Source organism: Natrix helvetica (genome assembly GCF_964273705.1).
Source record: "Natrix helvetica genome assembly, chromosome: 6".
NCBI lineage: Eukaryota > Metazoa > Chordata > Lepidosauria > Squamata > Natricidae > Natrix > Natrix helvetica.
In genome coordinates this window covers 44,749,378-44,769,099 of record NC_138553.1, presented here as the reverse complement: position 1 = coordinate 44,769,099, position 19,722 = coordinate 44,749,378, and the positions used below count along the sequence as shown (strand labels likewise).

The following is a 19,722-nucleotide window of genomic DNA, read 5'->3' as shown; positions in this document are numbered from 1 at the left end:
AAGTGCTAATTTAATTGTGCTGCTGTGATCTTGGCTGTTTGGACTCTCCAAACTTCATTGACTTTAATCTGCATGTATTACAAGAGGAAGTGCATATCATATGCCCATTGTTAGCCACAGTTATTATATTCCTCCTTCATGCATAGTTACCAACAAAAGGATAGTAATATTCCTTTAGACTTCCTCTTACATAAAAGGAAATATATATGGATGTAAACAATTTCTTGAAAAGCTAAACTTCTTTCCCTTTGATAGTTGTTCCATAGTTAAGTATTGAATATGTGAGTATTATGAGAATTATAATACCACAGTCTTACAAAGTATTACTGAAACTAGTTGCTATGTATTTGATATATGTATAGGATTGCAGTGTAATGAACTGTACAGAATTCGAACATAATTTAGAGGCAGGAAACAATTTGTTTCAGAGATAACAGGCTGGTTGTAATTAAAAGAGAGATGCATGACAGCACTGTCTCTCTTCATTCATGCATTTGGCATCTTGTTTTATGGGACACTTATTTCATCCTGAAATAATCTGTATAAAAGATACCCATTGTAATCAGAGTGGCCAAATACTGCTTAAACGAAAGAAGGGACAAGAAAAAGGACACAGCAGAAAAAAGAAAATAGGAGCAACTTTGTGAGTTGTGTTTCAACGTCCTCCCCAAGATCTTTTGCATTTTATTCTCCATTTTGGTTAGTTACATGGCCACTGGCTCCCACCAGGCTTCGCATGCACCTTTTGACAGCTTCACAAAAAGGTCCACAATACAGAGTTTCATATGTGGGAAACGTTCTTACATTCAAAATAGGGTGACAAACAGTTTCTGGAGAAGGTCTTGTTAAACAGTAGGGAGAGAACATAAGTTATCACACAGTACCTGGCAACAAAGCATCATAGACGTTGAATAGACTAGAACAATTTTATCACAAAAATCACAAAAAAGTAAAGAATCTCTCTGTTATGCAAAATATACATTTTAAGTTCTATTTCATATTTTCTACTTTATATTTACTAATATTATTTTGTGATCATTTCAATAAAAAAACTATAATATATTTAACTGCCCATATTTTATTTCTTTCAATATCTATGAGGTAACAATGAAGTAAATCAAAACGGCAACAAAAAGCATCTATACAAGTCTCTGATTTTTTTCTTCAGCTTACTACTTTCACCTACATTCACACATCTCTGATCCAGATCAAAACTAAATAATCTTTTGGCACATTCACTAGGATTCATAAAAATATAGATACGGCAAACTGAGAGTGCAAAGACTTCTTGCAAAATCCTATGACATTAATGTTCTTAAGTTACAAACTTTGCAAAAATACAGTTGCTATGAGGAAACGTATGTGCTAACATCACTATTGTTAAATTGTGTGCCTTTTATGATCCACAGTATGGCCTGTTGTAATGACCAAGAAGAATACACAAAGAGTTGTGTTGATCTTTTTTCATGGGGTTTCAAAGATGCAGCATCCCTTGGTGTAGATGTCTAAAGCTGATATTCCATGCACACACATCTTATTTACAGTTGACTCATCAATAGTGACTAATAACTGCATCTGCTGGCAGCAGCTGTTAAAATTGGTCCTTAATCCTCATAACAAGCTCAACTTCCATAGAAAATTAGAAGAATCTCTTCAAGGCGTTAGGTGATGATCAGGGCCCATTCAGGAGGAGCAAACTCTTTCCAGTACAGTCCTTGGTATGGCTAAATTCCATTGTCCCTTTTTCAGCAGTCAAAAATCCTTGATAAATTCTGTATAACACTGTAGCCAATAATAGCAGCATCAGATATTAATTTCTTGATGAATCTATTTTCATATTAAACATATATACTGTACATCTATATCTGTAAGTGCTATTACCAAAACAAAATGTACATCTCCATGTATAAGAAATATAAGTATTCAAATACAACCTTGTACATTTTTATATAACATGCATTTTATACAAAGAATGTTACATATTTAAATACACCAGTTTCCCTAGCAATCCTAAACGTACAAAAATCTGGGAATTTTCAACAATCTGAACGGTCTCTTATAATACTTTAAAAAAACTTTAATGTCTAAGTCCTTCACATTATTGGGTGTTTTTCCTCACCAGCCCACAATATCTGCAACTAAGTTCATGAAGTTGCTTAAACCATGTTACCTTGTTTTTAATATAAAGAAAAGGCAATTATAGAAAATAAAATTTGAACATAAAAATGAATGCAGATTGTAAAAGTGTGGGATTGAAGCAGCGAAACCATTGCTAAATCCACCTTTTGAAAAATGTTAAGGAAGTGGCTATACTTGGCATATGCATAGATACATGTATCAAAAAGTGGGGGAAGGAAGCAAATACTTTTAGCAGCTAAACTTACACATGAAAAGAGCAGCTTTAAAGAAGGCAACTGTGGAACATGAAGACAAATGAAACAGTAACACAACACACAAGACACAGCATTTAAAGAAAATAAAATGAAGAAATATTGACAAATAAATTTTGAAAGCCTTAGAGTTAGAGGTTTAAGGATGGTCAAAACCCCATTTTGAAACTATTATCCTCTTACAGCTATGATAAACCTTATATATATATGTATATATTTACTTGGTGCTCTGCATCTAAAAATGTTGAAGAATCCTGGAGAAGAGAAATGACTGCACTACCAAGCAGCACTTGCTAACTTAATATTGCAAGCCTGGACTGTGTTTACCTTTCTTTCATGTTTTGTGCCTTCCCCAAGCCATTAAGAAAGAGATCTGGCCTCTGCTTGCGTGTACCCAGTAATGACAACCTCTTTGCAGTTATCTGTGTGCAAACAACCGGAAATATTCAGAACTCTGATATATTAACCCAGTACTAAAATAAATCAATTAAGAAATAACATTTTTGAAAAAAATAATCTTAAAATAAATCAAAGAGAATCAAAATAAACACAAACTACCCAATCCCACATGCAGACCCATTGAACATCGCTCTGATTTCAATAAGATGGTACAATTAAAACAACAACAAATCTACACAGTCCTAGGTCATCTATGATTCCAACTAATCTGCAAGATGGATTTCAGGAATGGAAACAGAATGGTCAATGAACATGATTAGACTGAAGTCACGTCCTATGCAATTATGACAAGATCTCAGACATATTCAGAACAGGTTGGAATCACAAGAAATGAAAATCCAATGGAATAATTATTAATGGAAGCACATTTATTTAAATATACCTCCCTGAAAATATGGTCATTTATTTACACTGTTCAGGGTTTTTTTATTGCTGTGGTAATATAGGACAATAACAGAAAGACGAGGAAACAAACCTACTGTACTTTAGAGGATCTTACAAGCAAATTAGGATCTTCAGCTATCCAAGTGCTACTGCTGGACACAAGCAAGTATAACATAGATTTATACTTCTGCAATAGAACTTGGTTAATGCTATAGCTATTCTGTTAGTTAATGAGCAGCATTTAAATTGCAGAAATGTAATCAACGTATAGCCTCTGGTTTACAAGATAGATGGGATGGGAGATCGAGAGCGTCTTAGACAAGGTGAGCTGTAAGGTGATATTACTGGAGACAGTCTCAAGGCATTGCCTGCCATGCCAGTTATGTTGTTTAAACTTCTGGATTTTTCATAGCCTTTCATGAGAAAATGCAGACATTAGTTGAGTTCAGTCAGAAAATAGACAAACAACACAATACAATGTAATAATATGTTTTCAATGAGTGCCTATAAAAAGTCCTAATGTTTTCTTAAATGATAGACAAAAAGATAAGATGCCGCTTATCAATAAAACATATTTTCATGTACATTCTAAGGGCAAAGACCACTGGCATATACTTGACATGCCTATTGGTTCTGTCAATGATAATTAAAAGAAATATTGTAACTGGCTCTCTTGTAATATAAGTCAGTATCATAATTATAGAACAGTTTTCCCCATCCGGCAATCAGATACACCAGGGGAATTTTATTGATAAGTATAGTGGCACCAGACTAGTTTTGTGACCTAGAACATTCTACACCTAAATTCATGAAGCCTATTTTTTTATTTGCAACCCCAGAGGTTACGTTTATTTTGTTAAAAAGTTCCATTTGCAAAGTGTTCCCATCAGGCATCCAACATTCTATATCTAATACTATTTTAAAATTTGATATATTTGAAGTATTTACAAGGAGTGAAATTCATTAAAATATGTGTATATGTTAGTGTTTAATTATTCAGTAAAATCATAGTATTAAAATTTTCTAATGGCTATTTAAAAAATAAAGAGTGAATGTGCACTTAAGACACTAAAATAAACAGTATTTAGATGTTATGTAATCATTACATCTAGAGTTATAGAAACTCTCTTGATGGATCATAAAACCATGTTAGAAGTGAGCATTAGGCTGGGTGCCCGCCCCTCCTTCACTCATAATAGGATCCTGCTGTATTATCTAAGCTAGAGGCTACATGGGAATAAGTTCGATTTATTTTATAAAGAATCCATTGTGAAGCAAATACAATATATTGTAACTGAATTATACACAAAATAAATATAATTCTTATAAATTTCAGAAGATGTGGACTAATAGTCTCTTTAGCTACAAACTAATCTCACTCTTATGTAAACAATTATATATTCCTTATTTTTTGTTAAATTTATATCACTCCTTTTCTCTGGGGTATCAAAGCAAAATATACAGTACACCTTTCTGAAATTTCTCCTCACAACCATAATCCTCTAAAATAGGTTGGGTTGGGTTGGGTTGGGTTGGGTTGAGAGAGAATGAATGTGACTTTCCACAGCAGAGGTTGGACATGGCCCAAAACCTCCTGGTCTTGTTCTATAAATTCACTATGTGGATTATCTAGTCAATAGGAACTGTAGAGAATGAGATGAATATAAATACAAATGCTATTTGATCTCAGAAGCAACATTCCTTTAAGATAGCACCCATAATTGCTGCAAATACACCAGGGTTTCCCACAACAAACACATAAAATATGGATGACATACCTAGGGATGTAAAAGAAATCTGTGGGAACAGATTTGCAAGATTCCCCAGTACGGACTCTGTTGCAATAAAGACAGTAGCACTGAACTGAGTCCACTAGTGTCCATCTTTCTCTGGTCAAAAATCCGCATAAAAATTCCATTTGTTTGTGAAAGATGCATCTGAAAAAGAGTGTTACGTTTCTGAATGTTGCATACAAAAAGGGGTAGTTACATAAATATTAAGGATATGTACATTTTAAAAAGTACTTGGGAAATTTATGAAATAAAGAATAGTATCATGGAAATTTGCTTTAAAAATGATTTATTGGGGAATTTATATTAACAACTAAGTGCAGCAATAGAAAGTGTATACTAAAATGCCATATGTTATGGAAAACTGTGAACAAAAGTGGATATGGATTTTCAAATACTGCTTCCAGATCCTAATGCAAAGTAGTATTTAATTTTTTAAAACAAATAAAGCAATAAATAACCTTTTTGCGGAGGAGGGGTTTAAAGATTGGATTGCGATTCAAAGATGCAAGTGACTAGGCATGCCATCGAACTTTCATTAGTTTGCTGCAGGGAAAAACATAGTAACACCGGTGTAGCTGAAGCAATTTTCTATTCAACACAGTGGAACTATCCTTAACTTAGTGACTTTGGGTAACCATGTTCCTTCTTTCAATACAAACACTTTGTAAAAAATAGTAATTTAAAAATTTTGTTTCTTTTTCAGAACTTTGTTTTATCTACCTCAGAGTTAATTAAATCATCCTTCTATGGCATGACTGTCAAACTCCCGGCCCATGGGCTGGATGTGTCACAGGCTGGCCATGCCCATGCCTGGTTTAGCAAGGGGGGGTAGTCCCAATACGTCACATGACACTGCCATGAGAACATGAATTTGACACCCCTGTTGTACAGCATAAACTAAATTACAATAGTAACTAATTTACATTTAAATTATCCCACAGCAATTTCTAATTATTTAGAAAGCGATTTAATGAAAATGGTCTAAGCTACATCTATATTCTTTCAGGTAGACAAATGAAATCATGAATGAAACAATAACATATTTTCCCATGAATTAATGAGCCAAAGACATTTTTAATACGAAACAAGAAAGGGACAAAAGAAAATATGAAGGAAAAATACTGACTATAGTAATTCCTATAGCATGTATTCACATCTGCTTTATTCCAGGATTATTTGTTCAGAAGAATAGTGATAAAATTTATAGTCTAAGGAAAGAATTCATACCTTTTCTGATCCCTCCATCAGCAGCACATGGGTAATCACCTGCTGTCAGTAGAAAACATGTTCCCTCTCTTCTGTTTTTGTCTCTGGTACTAGAGCGTCTGATTGGTGGGGGCCTTTCCACTGGTGACAATGGCTGCTCATTTTCTGCACTGTCTTCACCTGATAACACTGGTCAAAGCACCACACCCATTTACATCATATAGCCAATGAATAAATGAGACATCACAAATAACTTGCCTTATACTCTTACTATTGAAGGTGGAAAAGAAGAATAAGTAGTAATAAGTTATGAAATGAAAAAAAAGTTTGCTCATAAAGTTGAAAATCTATGATTTCATAAGGAACAAACTGGCCATTTACATGCATGCTGTCTTCAGTATTATATATTGCCTCAGTGTCTTCCGTATTTAAAAAATACAGCAAAAAAGTTTGCTCATAAAGTTGAACATCTATGATTTCGTAAGGAACAAACTGGCCATTTACATGGATGCTCTCTTCAGTATTATATATTACCTCAGTGTCTTCCGTATTTAAAAAATACAGCAAATGTATACTATAGCATTTCATCCACTACTCAAAGAAATTAATTAGCTAGCAGTGAGACAGTATGTTACACAAGATAGCCTACATAATGTCCACAGCTCTTTCTAACACTTCACTATTGCTTTTACATATGCAATACCTGCAGTCTAAGGCCAATCTGTCACTCAGCATAATGTTAGACAAAGACACTAATGAGTAACTTAATGTTTTTCAATTGTAAGTCACAAATTTAAATGCAGCTCGTGAGCCCATCATCTGTAAAATGTTGGTAAATATATTACTTTGTAAAATATTCATAGGGAAGCAAAAGCAGGCATTAATGAACCTGCAATATATGGCTAGTGTCTAAATTCAGCAGGTAAGTCCCAAATTGTATAGGTACAATATGTTGCAAGGTTTATATGGTAGATAATCAGCTAGTGATCCTTAGCAATTCACAGAGATCTGCTGTTTTAACAGATATGTCTAGGTTCCCTCTGCCTCAAATTCTGCATCTTGAAAGGAAATATTTGGTTTTTCTAGGTTGTCTGTTAACACGCTCTCCCTTCTACATAAAACTCTTAAAGCTTCCCTATCTTCTTACTAACACATTAGTCTAGATTATTTTCTATGATGGCTCATTTTCAAAGAAAAATCTGTATTCAAGGATCAAACCATATTTTAGCTCAACTCTGGAGCAGATGATATTTACAGAAAAGGCTAAGCTATCTTCTCCAATCATGGTGCTCCCAAGATAAAGCCATTTTATTTGGAAATTATAAGGTATAAATCAGATTTCAAGAATACATGGTTGGGGAAGACTGTGGTTCTTTAATATTTAAGCCTTTTCATTAACCTCTTTGCACTGAAAATAATATTATTATGCAATACATTAATATTATGATAGACCTATTTTACTGATAGCAATGGAAACTGAGGAACGTATAGACATTTGAAAAAAAAATCAGCTCTGATAATCTGTTTTATTTCCCCCTAATTTCTCCTTATCAGCACCCATTATTCTACTCACTTGTAAACTGTGCCCTCTCCATGTTAGAATACAATAGAATAGGGATGTCAAACTTGCAGCTTGTGGGCCAGACACGTCACTCACTGGCCATGCCCAGCCCCATTTTAGTGAAGGGGGAAAAGTCACATGATGACGTGATGATGTGATGACGTGAGTTTGACACCCCTCCGATAGAAGAAACTCATGAACATGAGCATTGTTTCTTCTTTTCTGCATTTTTAAATTCTGCATTAGTGTGTGTGTGTGTTTATGTATCAAATTTATTAAAATTATATCTTTAAAAATTGCACTTTTATTATTTGAAAGACATTTGGTTGAAAGAAAGTTCCCCTGAATTTATCAGTATTTATATCCAAACAAACACCTGGAGGATCGCAGTGTTAATGACATTATGAAAATCCTCTACGGATTATTTACTTCAGACAATTCCAAATGATAATCTTGTAGCATTTATAACTTAGACTACTTAAGGTAAGGTACTTTTAAGTTTCGCTCCTAATCGAAATGAAATACATGATCTTAATTTATGGCAAATTGAATTTATATTTGTTTCCTAGGTCAAGGATAACAGCCATAATTGTAAAACAGAGAAGTGAAACTTAGATAGACAAAATATGTCATTATTCTTATAGAATTTTCAAACTATTACAAAAAATTATTCTGCTTCTGAATATCAGATAAATTACTATCTACAACCAATTTCATTTTATTTAAGTACAATGACAATAAAGATTATACTTATACTATCTGTTTTAAGTCATGAAAGTATACTATTAGTGTAATTTTTGTATTATTTTTGTATTATTGTTCTATTGCATGTAAATTAGACAGCCCTTTTCTTAAGATCCATGAATCCTTGACTCTCAGAAAGCTTTGGCTTCAATGGTGGCTGCATTGTATGAAGTTCAAAGACCTCAAGCCACTCATTTGGGATAGGCTCTCATTTAGATAACCTAAGCTAACCTATGTTTAAGTAATGTAAAGATTGCTGCTAGTATTTTGTAAAACACCAGCAAACAAGGAAAACATTACATAAGATAAAAATTCAACAGAATGAAAGCACAATTGTATAGCACAAACGTGAACTAAACATCTATACAATGCAATAAGCAAAAACAGAGGAAGCCACCACTAGAAAAGAAAAAGATGGAACAAAAAGCAACTTAGCATTAAGAATACATTTAGCAAACACTATATAGAAAGCAATTCACAGATCCAAGATCTAGCTACTTTGCCATTTATGGGACTGGCACACAAATAATGGTTGAAGGGGAAAGTGTATGATCTATCTCTTTCAGCTGAAGAAAGTTTAAATGTTTTTTCATTCTTTATATTGCCAGACATACCAGACATGCATCTGGAATTGTGTCCTACCTGATTTATTATGTTCCATCAGCCGGTTGTCTTTGCCAAGACAGACTTCTCCCTGTGTACTATTGCAGGCCATATTCAAGTCTGTCTTGCAAAATGTAGGGGACCTTGCCTGAGGAGCAGGTGGGATGTGCTTCTTTCTCTTTCTTGGAAGCTTCTGTTTCGCCATGGCCAGAGAATAGTACATTCCAAAATTGTTGACAATAACAGGCACAGGCATAGCTATGGTCAGCACTCCAGCTAAAGCACACAGAGCCCCCACTAGCATGCCTGACCAAGTCTTTGGATACATATCTCCATATCCAAGAGTAGTCATGGTGACCACAGCCCACCAAAACCCAATGGGAATGTTTTTGAACTCTGTATGTTCACTAGCTGATGGGTCATTGGGTTTGGCACCTATTCGCTCAGCGTAATAGATCATGGTGGCAAATATCAACACTCCTAATGCCAAAAATATTATCAGCAGCAAAAACTCATTGGTGCTTGCACGGAGTGTATGACCAAGCACCCTGAGACCAACAAAATGTCGAGTGAGCTTGAAGATTCGCAATATTCTCACAAACCTCACCACCCTGAGGAAACCAAGCACATCCTTAGCAGCTTTAGAGGAGAGCCCACTCAGACCCACTTCTAGATAGAAAGGCAAAATTGCCACAAAGTCAATGATATTCAAGAGATTTTTTATGAATTCACATTTGTTGGGTGAAAAAACAACACGGACTAAAAACTCAAATGTAAACCACACTACACAGACTCCTTCGACATATGTTAGAGCTGGATCTGTCTCTATTTCATACTGCAGAACTGAACCTTTGATAGGTTCAGTTTTATTTTTGATGGTATTAAATGCTTCATGGGTTTCCAGGCAAAAGGTGGTAATCGAGAGTAGGATGAAGAATAAAGAGGCAAAAGCAATGAACTGGAAAGGAAAGGAAAGGAAAATACATTAGAAAAAGACAATAAAATCCAAAAGCAATCCCCAACAATATTACAATTAGAACCTTTGCCTTAATTTATATTAATTAATAATTAAGTATTATAAATGAAAATTTAGAACAGGATGTATGTCATTTGGGTTATTGCTGATATTAATTAATTTCACTTAATTTATGTAGCATCTACTTGCCAAAGAAGACATTACTAACATTCTCAAGAAGAATTGACAAGTTTAAAGAATAAAAAACAATGAATAGAAAACTATGGAATAGTTATTGTGAATTCTGTGATGCAAGGCACATGTACCTATACTTCCCTTCCTTTTTTTTACCTTGTGCTTTTTATTTCCATACTACTTCTTTCTGCATTTTACACAACATTGATTGAAAAGAACATGATATGTATGCATGTAGGTGGCTGACATTATGTTTATCTGCAAATAGTAAGAAAATACTTGCTTCTGACAATGTACTTAAGCAAATTAATATTTACGCAGTAATGCAATAATATTTACACAGTCATATCTTTTATTAAATTCACTGAAGCTTATGTCAAAGTAGAATATTTACAGGACCGACTCTTCATTCTTTCCAAAATGACCCAACATTATCCTTCTTCTTTGAAAGCTTTGTTGGAAGGGCTTTCAATTTTACTCTATATAATGGAACTAGGATAAATGTTAAGGTCTAATATTATATACTTTCTTCCTCTGGCTGAAAAAAAAAACCAGTGGGAAAAAGTCGCAAGGAGAAAAAATGTCCTCACATGTGGAACCAAATGTAATATTTATTTAGGGTTTGAGTAAAAGATAAAATAAAGGTAATCTTGAATGGAGCTCAGTGTCTAGTGACTACATGGACACAACAATGTAGTCACAAGCCTTTTTTGCAGATGTTAAGTGGTTTGCCATTGCCTTTTCCAGCATGTTTTCTACTTATAGATCTAGAAATACAAACTGGGACTGTAGAAATTTATCTATAGGGTAGTTAAATAACTACCCAAACACTACTTTTTTCAAAAAGGGGAATTATTATTGCAAGCTCCAGTCCCTCAAAATACAACTTTGCTTGATCATAGATAGTAAGGCCACAATGGAAATTTACCATTCTTATTATTCTTAATTAGCTGGGGAAGTAGAGCAGGGATTAATTCAAACTAGAACCTTCCACTAGTCTTAATTACTTAATGTAATTAAATGCTTAACCTCTGCAATCATTATCGCTAGCTAAGCAGATAATTTTCTGCAGTATAGTGGGGCTCCTTTGATTCATTATGTATCTCTATAGTTCCCTAAAATACCTTTTGTCAATCTATAGTAGGATGCAATATCCAAAAACATAATACTATTATTAAGATGATCCATTGTGACATGCCAAGAAAAGGTCATTGGTTCCTATTGACAAAGTAAAATATAATCATGCCTTTTATATTGACTGTTTACCTATATTTAGGAAATTGTTTGTAAAGTCTCTTATGTTTAGAAAACTCTGCATAAGTATTAGACTTTCATTAGCATTATGGGCATTAGAGTTGGCAGTGAGTGTTTTCTTAAACTTGGAGATGTTGTCTTTATTGTAATTTGACCTTTAGAGTGAATGTGGATGGCATCTTCTCTCAGATTGATTAACAGTACTATAAACAGTAACCCTTTCACTTCTACCATTATCTTACAGCTATAAGATGCCTCAGTAAAGAGTGTATATTATCATTTTCCAAGATTGGAAATCTTCCTTAGAGATAGAAAATAATGTAACTCTATACTTCTTTATACAGTAGTTCCTCTATTTTAAGCTGTTTAGAATATGCATAATTTGTCTGTGGTTCAGAGCTCTTTCTGAATTGTTTGATTTATATTTTGCTCTTGGACTTAATTTATCATTCTTCATTCCTTTATTATTTGTAATTTCCATTTTTTGTAGTAAAATGGTTACTTTAAGAACAATGAATAAATATGCTATCCAGTAGCATGTGTGTTTTTCTTTTTTTTAAAAAAACTGACAAGTGTAATATAACCATAAGAAAAAAAACGATAGCTTTTTTAATCTCCTTAGGCAGCTAGTTTAACACCTTCTAGCAGATTTGACAGAAATTAAAAAAAATATTGTTGAAAATGTGCCATATTATCCTTCTCTCAAACTATATTAATTTGCCAATCATCAACCTAATTCATTTCAAGTCCCAGCCTAACACAGAGCTCAACATTCAGTTCACTTTGCCATGTTGTGCCATCTGTGTACTGTTCCAAAATCCTTACCTAATTGTATTCACTCTTTATAAGAGCTGGAAAAATCACATACTAGCTAACTTACTACTAACATTTGGGATTATGAATTACTTTTTCAGCAATTATTCAATAATTTTCATATTCTATGTTGAGTAAATCTACATATTAAAATGTTTCTTCTGTGGATATGATTTTCTGTAATATATATTTTAGATATCCCTAGACCATTAAGATAATATTCGGGGGATCAGCTATTATATAGCAATTTAATGATATTAGTAAAAAGCTGCATTTTCAATAAGCTGCTTTGATGTTCCTACAAATATATTTTCTTTATTACTTAGTAACCTTTGAATAGTACAGTGCCTTCTATTCTCATGACCTCCTTTTCTATTTTCTTTCTAATATAATGCAATGCTATTTCAATCACAGATTTCAACTACATGTTTCACAAGCCATTGTTAAAATTCAGTTAATTTATTTGTAGAGTAAAGCAAATAACAATGCAGATGACTGCAGAAACATTGCTCTTACAGTTTTCCTAAATTATATCAAGGTCAGATGATTACCGAATCTCAGAGAAGGCTGTTCCAAACCCTCCCAATCTCTTGAGTGAATATGGAAGGATTCTTAAGCACCTTTTTCCGAGATAAGTATACAAGATGGGCCAATTCTATATGAAGGTGATGGTCCTGAAACTATTTCAGAGCCAAACCATGAAAGATTAAATCCAGCATTTTGAATTTCAAAAGCTAATACAGGAACCCCCAAACTGGTGTTATATGTTTGAAATAATTCTTATTGCCAGCATGGTTCTGGCCCACTTTGTGTAACTCGTTTTTGAGGCTAATATTAAGCATGTTGCCTATATATAACTTCAAGATGATACGGACATGAGTTGCTATAATCAAGCCTTTCAACTCTTGTAGGACCATAATTACCTTGCAGATACCCTGGTAACCAAGGAACCTAGAGAGATTAGTCCAGTCCAGAAGTGGCAGAATTAATTTTTGTCAATACCATTGAAGAGCATTAGGTCAGAGAGCTTAAAGAATAATAAGCCTTTAAAATATTTATAAATTCAAAGACAAATAATGTGCAGAGAATCCATGAACAGATCACTTCATTCCAATTTATCAAATATGAAAAATTTAATATCCATAGTATAACAGATTAGATTGAGTTCTGTAACCTCATTCTTGTTCAGACGCTACTTGAAATCCTAACCAGAATTACACATAAAGTCTAGGAACTCTCTTTTAATAAATGAGCTTAGTTAATTTATTTACTAATGAATAGGAATAAATTTAGCTATGTTGGCAAAAGCTACAGAGAGTATTATTGTATTATGAATTCGTTGATCTCAATGTTATTAAATAGAGCAACAGAAAATGCTAATAGAAAATGACTGTCCTTTTCCACATATTGTAGAAGGTGGAGAGAGTGGCTTTGAGAGAAAGGCGGAAGAGCTACTACCAAGGCAACAGTCAAATAAAAGGGGGCTAAGATCTTACTAAGAAAATAACAGAGTAAACTTCTCAGACAACCCCCCTAATTTTTCACAATTATAAAGAGTGGGAGGGGAGAGGGAAGTACTTTGAGAGGCATATTTAGCTGGGGGGGAACTATAGTTCTACAGTACATACCATATTTTCCGAAGTATAAGATGCACCTTTTTCCCCCAAAAAAGAGAGAGAAAATCTGGCTGTGTCTTATACACTGAATTCAGCATTTTTGGCCTCCCAAAACCCCACCCCCACTTCACAAAAATGGACGTGCAGAGGTTTTGGGAGGCCTGCAAAGTGCTCCTGGGGGCTGGGGAGGGCAGAAATGAGTGAAAATGGTCCATTTTTGGCTCATTTCCCCCCCATCCCCCAGGAGCACTCTACAAGCCTCCTAAAGACTATGCATGCCTTTTTTTTTCAAAAAACAGGTCCGTCTTTGTGAAAAACAGGCCTTTTTTGCTCATTTTTGCCCCCACCCAGCCCCCAGGAGCACTTTGCAGGCCTCTCAAACTCACTGAATGCCCAATTTTTCACAAAAAATGAGGCATGCAGAGGATTTAGGAGGTCTGCAGAATGCAAAAACTTTTTTTTTTAATTTACCTCTTCAAAATCTTGGTGCATCTTATACTCTGGTGCATCTTATACACTGAAAAATATGGTACATCCCTTTCTGCATTCATCCAATCTATTAGAAATTCAGTTTCTAATCCAAATTTATTGACTACCACCTGTCTTTTGCTTTATAATACCAAACTGAGTTGCTAACATTCCTTATGAGCATTAAGAATATTTTTCGTTAATTCCATAAGTGAGATAATGGCAGGCAAAAACGTGACAGAAAACATGCAAGTGAGAAATGCAATTTGGCCTAAGAAAATCTTAAATGTTACTGTTGCAAATCATGTGTTCATGTTTCAAAGCACACACACACAACAAAAGTACTTTGTCAAACCCTCTGTTTGTTGTCTCAAAAGCTCAGGGAAGTATTTGAAGGGCATGTTCCTGTTGTCTGATGCAGAAGAGACTTTTTACTACCAATGTGAGGAAATCCCAACAGAATTATCTTCTATGGATGCATAGACATATCGAGACAATAGAGGTAGTCCATATTAACCCTTTGAAAAGATTTGGAATTCCAACACTTCTAGAAGTAGGTTCAGTAGAGCATTTTAGTCAGTTTCTGAAGCACCTGTACAAACGATTCATACAGACCTTATAAATGTACACTTATGGTCTCATGTTTTTCCTTTGGTTATTATTCATGTTTCTAATTGCATTCTTCAAATAATCAAACAATAATCAATCAACCAGTATTATATGCAAAACTTTCCTCCAAAAACTCTGTTCACCTTGGTGAAATTCCCGTTACAAAGTTCCTATCCTCAGCAACTTTGTTCATTATACAATCATTTTGCAGTATAATATAATAACACATCAGTAAATGTGATAGTCACAGTTCCAAAAAAAAATTTTTCCACACGAGCTGGTATTTCTTAGAAATTTTGTAGCCATCCAAACATTAGAAACATTAGCATCTGTACTCCAGATATAGGTAGCTGTACATTGAGATAGTGCAATATTTCAAGAATGGTGTTTATTTACAACTTCTTAAATTTAGAAACTTTTTCTCTAATATGAACAAAGTCTACAATGTACATCATTCCCTTCCTATATAATTTCATTTTATATTCCCAATGTCTTCTAGATAACAGTCGCAATACCTTAAGCTGGCTAGCTTAAGTATTAGTCATGTTGTTTAGTAATTCTGTGAGGTTTTTGTTCAGCACATTTGAAGAAAAAGAGGTGACCTTAAAGAAGGATCTAGTAACAATGAAACAAGTTGGTGAGAAATGAAATTATATAGGCTTAGTTGTTAAGGCCCAAATATTTAGCATTTCTGGTACTTTATGTTTGAGTAAGAAGCATAGTGTCATCATTTATTCATTAATTTTTGAGTGATACCGAAAAATACAAGTCTTATCTTAGCAATACATTATGATTCTGAACAAATTCAGCTCTGACCACCTTCCTCACAGCCATAATAATGGTGATGCTTTGACTTCAACATACATAATCAAAGATGACACCATTATCCATGCAACACACTTCTTTCTAAGTAAAATCTGATTATTCCCACATTTTCTTCTACTCCTTGAGTATCATCCACTCACTGCTTTAATTTATGATCAGATTACTAAAGCATATAGATAGGTCCTATCTACAACTAACCCTTCCATTACAGATTTCTGATCCTTTCATGGAGGTAAGTACTTCTGAGAAAAGTGGAATAATGGCGTTATAAATTGAGTTTGAAATTTCCCTAAACTTATTTAAGGGCAGGGGGACTCCTAAATAAATTCAATAAGCTCAAAAATCTCTAACCTTATTGGGGGGGGGGCTTTTAAAAATTCAAACATACTCTTGGCCATATAGCAAGGCAAGAAAACTTTCCTCTTAAAGTGTTATGAGATAAACTTTCACTAATATGGAATGTTAATGATGAAACTATTATATGTTTGCATATAATACAGTGCAATGATTTCCATATTTAATTTTCAGCTGGGAAAAATGTGACAACACAATTCAGCTCTAGTGATCTAGAAGGAATTAAGTAGCATTCTTTGCATAAACAATTTATAATAAAGATTTATCTTCATTTTATCTATAATTTAGTAAGACAAACTATAACAAAATTAACATTTAGTTAGGAAAATTTGAAACATGATTATAAAAGGAAAATACAAATAATAATTCATATTGAGTCTCTTGATACATTATCCAAATTATATTTTGAAATAAGAAAATAAAACTTTGATTTTGTTTTAAATATTTTGATGTTTATTCAAAAAATGCTAACAGAACCAGTAAAGTAATAGAAGAGCCAATACAATTTTATTCAGAGAAGTTACTATATATATGTTATGAAACAGAAACTCCCCTGGAGAAATTATATTGAAAACAGTTCTTTTCAAAATACTTTAGAAATAACTCGTCTAGGAAAAATTCTATATTTACAAATGGCAAAGAAACATTAGAACCATATGGAAATTTTATTGGAAATATATATATATGAAAGCTTTCCACAAAAGAGGGATCCCAAACAATAGAAAGACAGAAGTTTTTATAAATTTTGAGGTTGAGAGGCAGGAAATTTTAAAAAGCTGGTTCACGAATACGTTTTGAGCAAGTGCGATAAGCGTTTAAATAAAGGAAAATGCATTTTTCTAATGTAAAGCAAAGCTATGATTTTGTAACAAGACAGCTGAGGTAAGGATTCCATTGTGAAGAGGATGCCATGTTGAGATAGTGAAGGGTACATGCTTGATGAGAATAAAATATCTGCCGTTTCTAACCTCCTGTTTTCTAGATGAACATTTAGATGAGGGCTTTTTTATTGTATTCCTAGTGATAGGAAGCAGAAACATGGCCATGTTATACAGTAGTCTGGACTGATCCAGTTTACATATGCAAGTGGAGAGAGAGCAGGGACAGCAAAGGGAAATGAGGGGAGAGTCTACGGGGGGGGGGGAGAAAGAGGCAAAGGAAATAGTGTATAGCTTTATTTTACATTTTTTTCTATCGTAGTTGATATTCTTCCAGGAATTCAAGCAGCATACAATAGCAGCCTCTCTTCATTTTCTCCCCACAGTAATGAAACTGCAAAGTAGGTTAGATGTTTCTAGCCAAGTCATTCAACTGTGGCTGAAGGAAGTTTTTATCTGGATCTACTCATCTAGTATAATATTACTTCTCACTAGCATTCAGAAACTAAAAAAAGGAAAGTAAACTTTCATCTGTGAAATAAATCTTTTAAATTAGATTACCTTAAAAATGAAATTAAGGTAGCATCTTTAAAATCCTCTGCTAATTTCTGGATAGCAAAGAAAGCAGAGGTGGTTTTCTACCAGTTTGCACCGGTTTGGGCGAACCACTGGTGGTAATTTGGCCTGGGTCACAGAACTGGCAGCGACCCAGGCTGGCCATGCCCCTGAACCAATTCCCCAGTCTCCACTGCCATTGCCGGCATGTTTTTTAGTAGTTTTTCATGTTCTTTGCGCATGCACAGAACAATTTACAGTGAACTGTGCATGCGTGAAGCAAACCAGTACCAACGCTGGTAGGAACCCACCCCTGAAAGAAAGCGTTTGAAAACATACGCTATTGTTAGTATTTTAAAATCATAATTCTGATCATTATTCTAACAGGCAGAGCACAACATCATTTCCAAATGATTCATATAAGAACCTGACATTATGAATAAAGGGGGGGGAGACACCACATGTCTTTAAGAAAACAAGCAATTATCTATCTGCTTTACATAGTATATTATAAGAGTTGTCTCTTTTTCAATATTCTGATGGAACACATTATTCACATTTCTAATACAATAAATATGCTGAGTTATTGTAGTTTAATAGTACAGATTGCATAATATTTATATCACTTGCTCTTTTTATTAAAAAAAACAATGGTGTTGGAAGAGAATAGCTGTGGATGTAGTTTATCTGTCTTAAACTAGTATCCCTTGGTAGTTTATAGTGTGGGTTCATCTTTGAAGATCATGTATGGAAACCTGCTTTTCAATATTCAGCAAAGGGCAGTGACTAGATCCATTGTGACATGGAAAATGGCCAACTTCATTAACATATATTCAAAGTACAGTACAAAGTTTTCCACAAATACATATATTTTTGCAATATAAGAATAAATAGTGACAGAGAAGCCAAATGCTAGATGCCAGTATTTCGACTACTTTGAGGTGTCCTTGGTGCTCTTGGAGTTTGTTTGTTTTCTTGCAGATGTTTCATTACTCTAACTAGGTAACATCATCAGTGCTAGTAAGGAGTTGGTCAACTTCAGACCAACAATCAAGTAAGCAATACCCCAATCAAGAAATTGCCAAAGAGCCATCAGTAAACAGCCCAATCAAAGAATGCCTAAGATCGCCCCCACCCACATAGAGAGGCAAGACAACAGAATATAAACTGACAGCAAACAGCACACCTCACTAGCACAGATGATGTTATCTAGGATAACCTGGGTAATGAAACATCTGCAAGAAAACAAGCAAGCTTAGAGAGCACCAAGGACCCTTCATTTCAACCCTTAGCTACAAATATTCTCCTTCATTGGCTCAACTACTTTTTAAAATGTACTGTTATGTACTTAATTTTGTATATATTCTTATAAAGCTTAATTATACTAATATGACAAAATTCATCTGGACAAAATGGCAAATTACTCTTTATACAATCATTTAGCTATTTTTAATTTTAGCTGTGTATTTGATTTGAACTGAGAATTCTAACAACAAAACTCTTAAAATCAATTGGAAGTACTTTGATTCCCTGGAGTTCTCAGGAACGGCAACAAGAAAAATCATCAGCTTATCATTCTTAGCAGACTGAGGCAATTGATCCATTTGCAGCTGCATAAGATACTCTAATGTATCCCTGATATCAACAACCAGACAAGGGGTGGACAGCTGTGTCCCTTTAACTGACTTAGCTCTAGATAATTGAAAATGACAAACCAGAAGGAACTAGGGATGGAAATGACCAAAGGCCTAATCACTCTATCAGATATTTCATCTAACATTTATAAAAACTCTTGAAATAGAAAGTGAAGATATATTGGGGAAGATCCCACGTAAACATTTAAAGCCAAAGGTAACTGACAGGGTGGGGATATTATTATCCTGGGATGAGCTTAGATGCTTAAAACAAAGGGCCATTTCTCTCCCATAACAATGTCTCCCTGACTTTAGAGAGTATGTCCTTTGAGTTCTTGCAGGGCTCAGCAGCTAATGTCAAATGCAAGGAAACTGGAAACAGAGATTACAATATCAACTAAGGATGTCCCAACATTCTCAACACAA

The 19,722-nt window shown here is 34.1% G+C and overlaps 1 protein-coding gene across 8 annotated transcripts in view; it reads right to left on the bottom strand.

The window, feature by feature from the left end:
- Positions 1 to 647: 647 nt before the first annotated feature.
- Positions 648 to 19,722, bottom strand: part of KCNC2 (potassium voltage-gated channel subfamily C member 2) — an 84,551-nt gene continuing 65,476 nt past the window's right edge. For 2 of the 8 annotated variants that reach the window (XM_081958371.1, XM_081958372.1), the window contains exons 3-5: positions 9,180 to 10,098; positions 6,254 to 6,421; positions 648 to 1,782 (exon numbers count right to left, since the gene is read on the bottom strand). In XM_081958371.1, coding sequence (XP_081814497.1) covers positions 1,673 to 1,782; positions 6,254 to 6,421; positions 9,180 to 10,098 — 1,197 coding nt within the window. In that variant the 3' untranslated portion in view covers positions 648 to 1,672. Of the gene's footprint in view, positions 2,813 to 3,225; positions 3,647 to 5,011; positions 5,171 to 6,253; positions 6,422 to 9,179; positions 10,099 to 19,722 lie in introns of those variants that run through there. The other 6 variants (XR_014175789.1, XR_014175788.1, XM_081958374.1 and 3 more) reach the window with 6 other exon arrangements.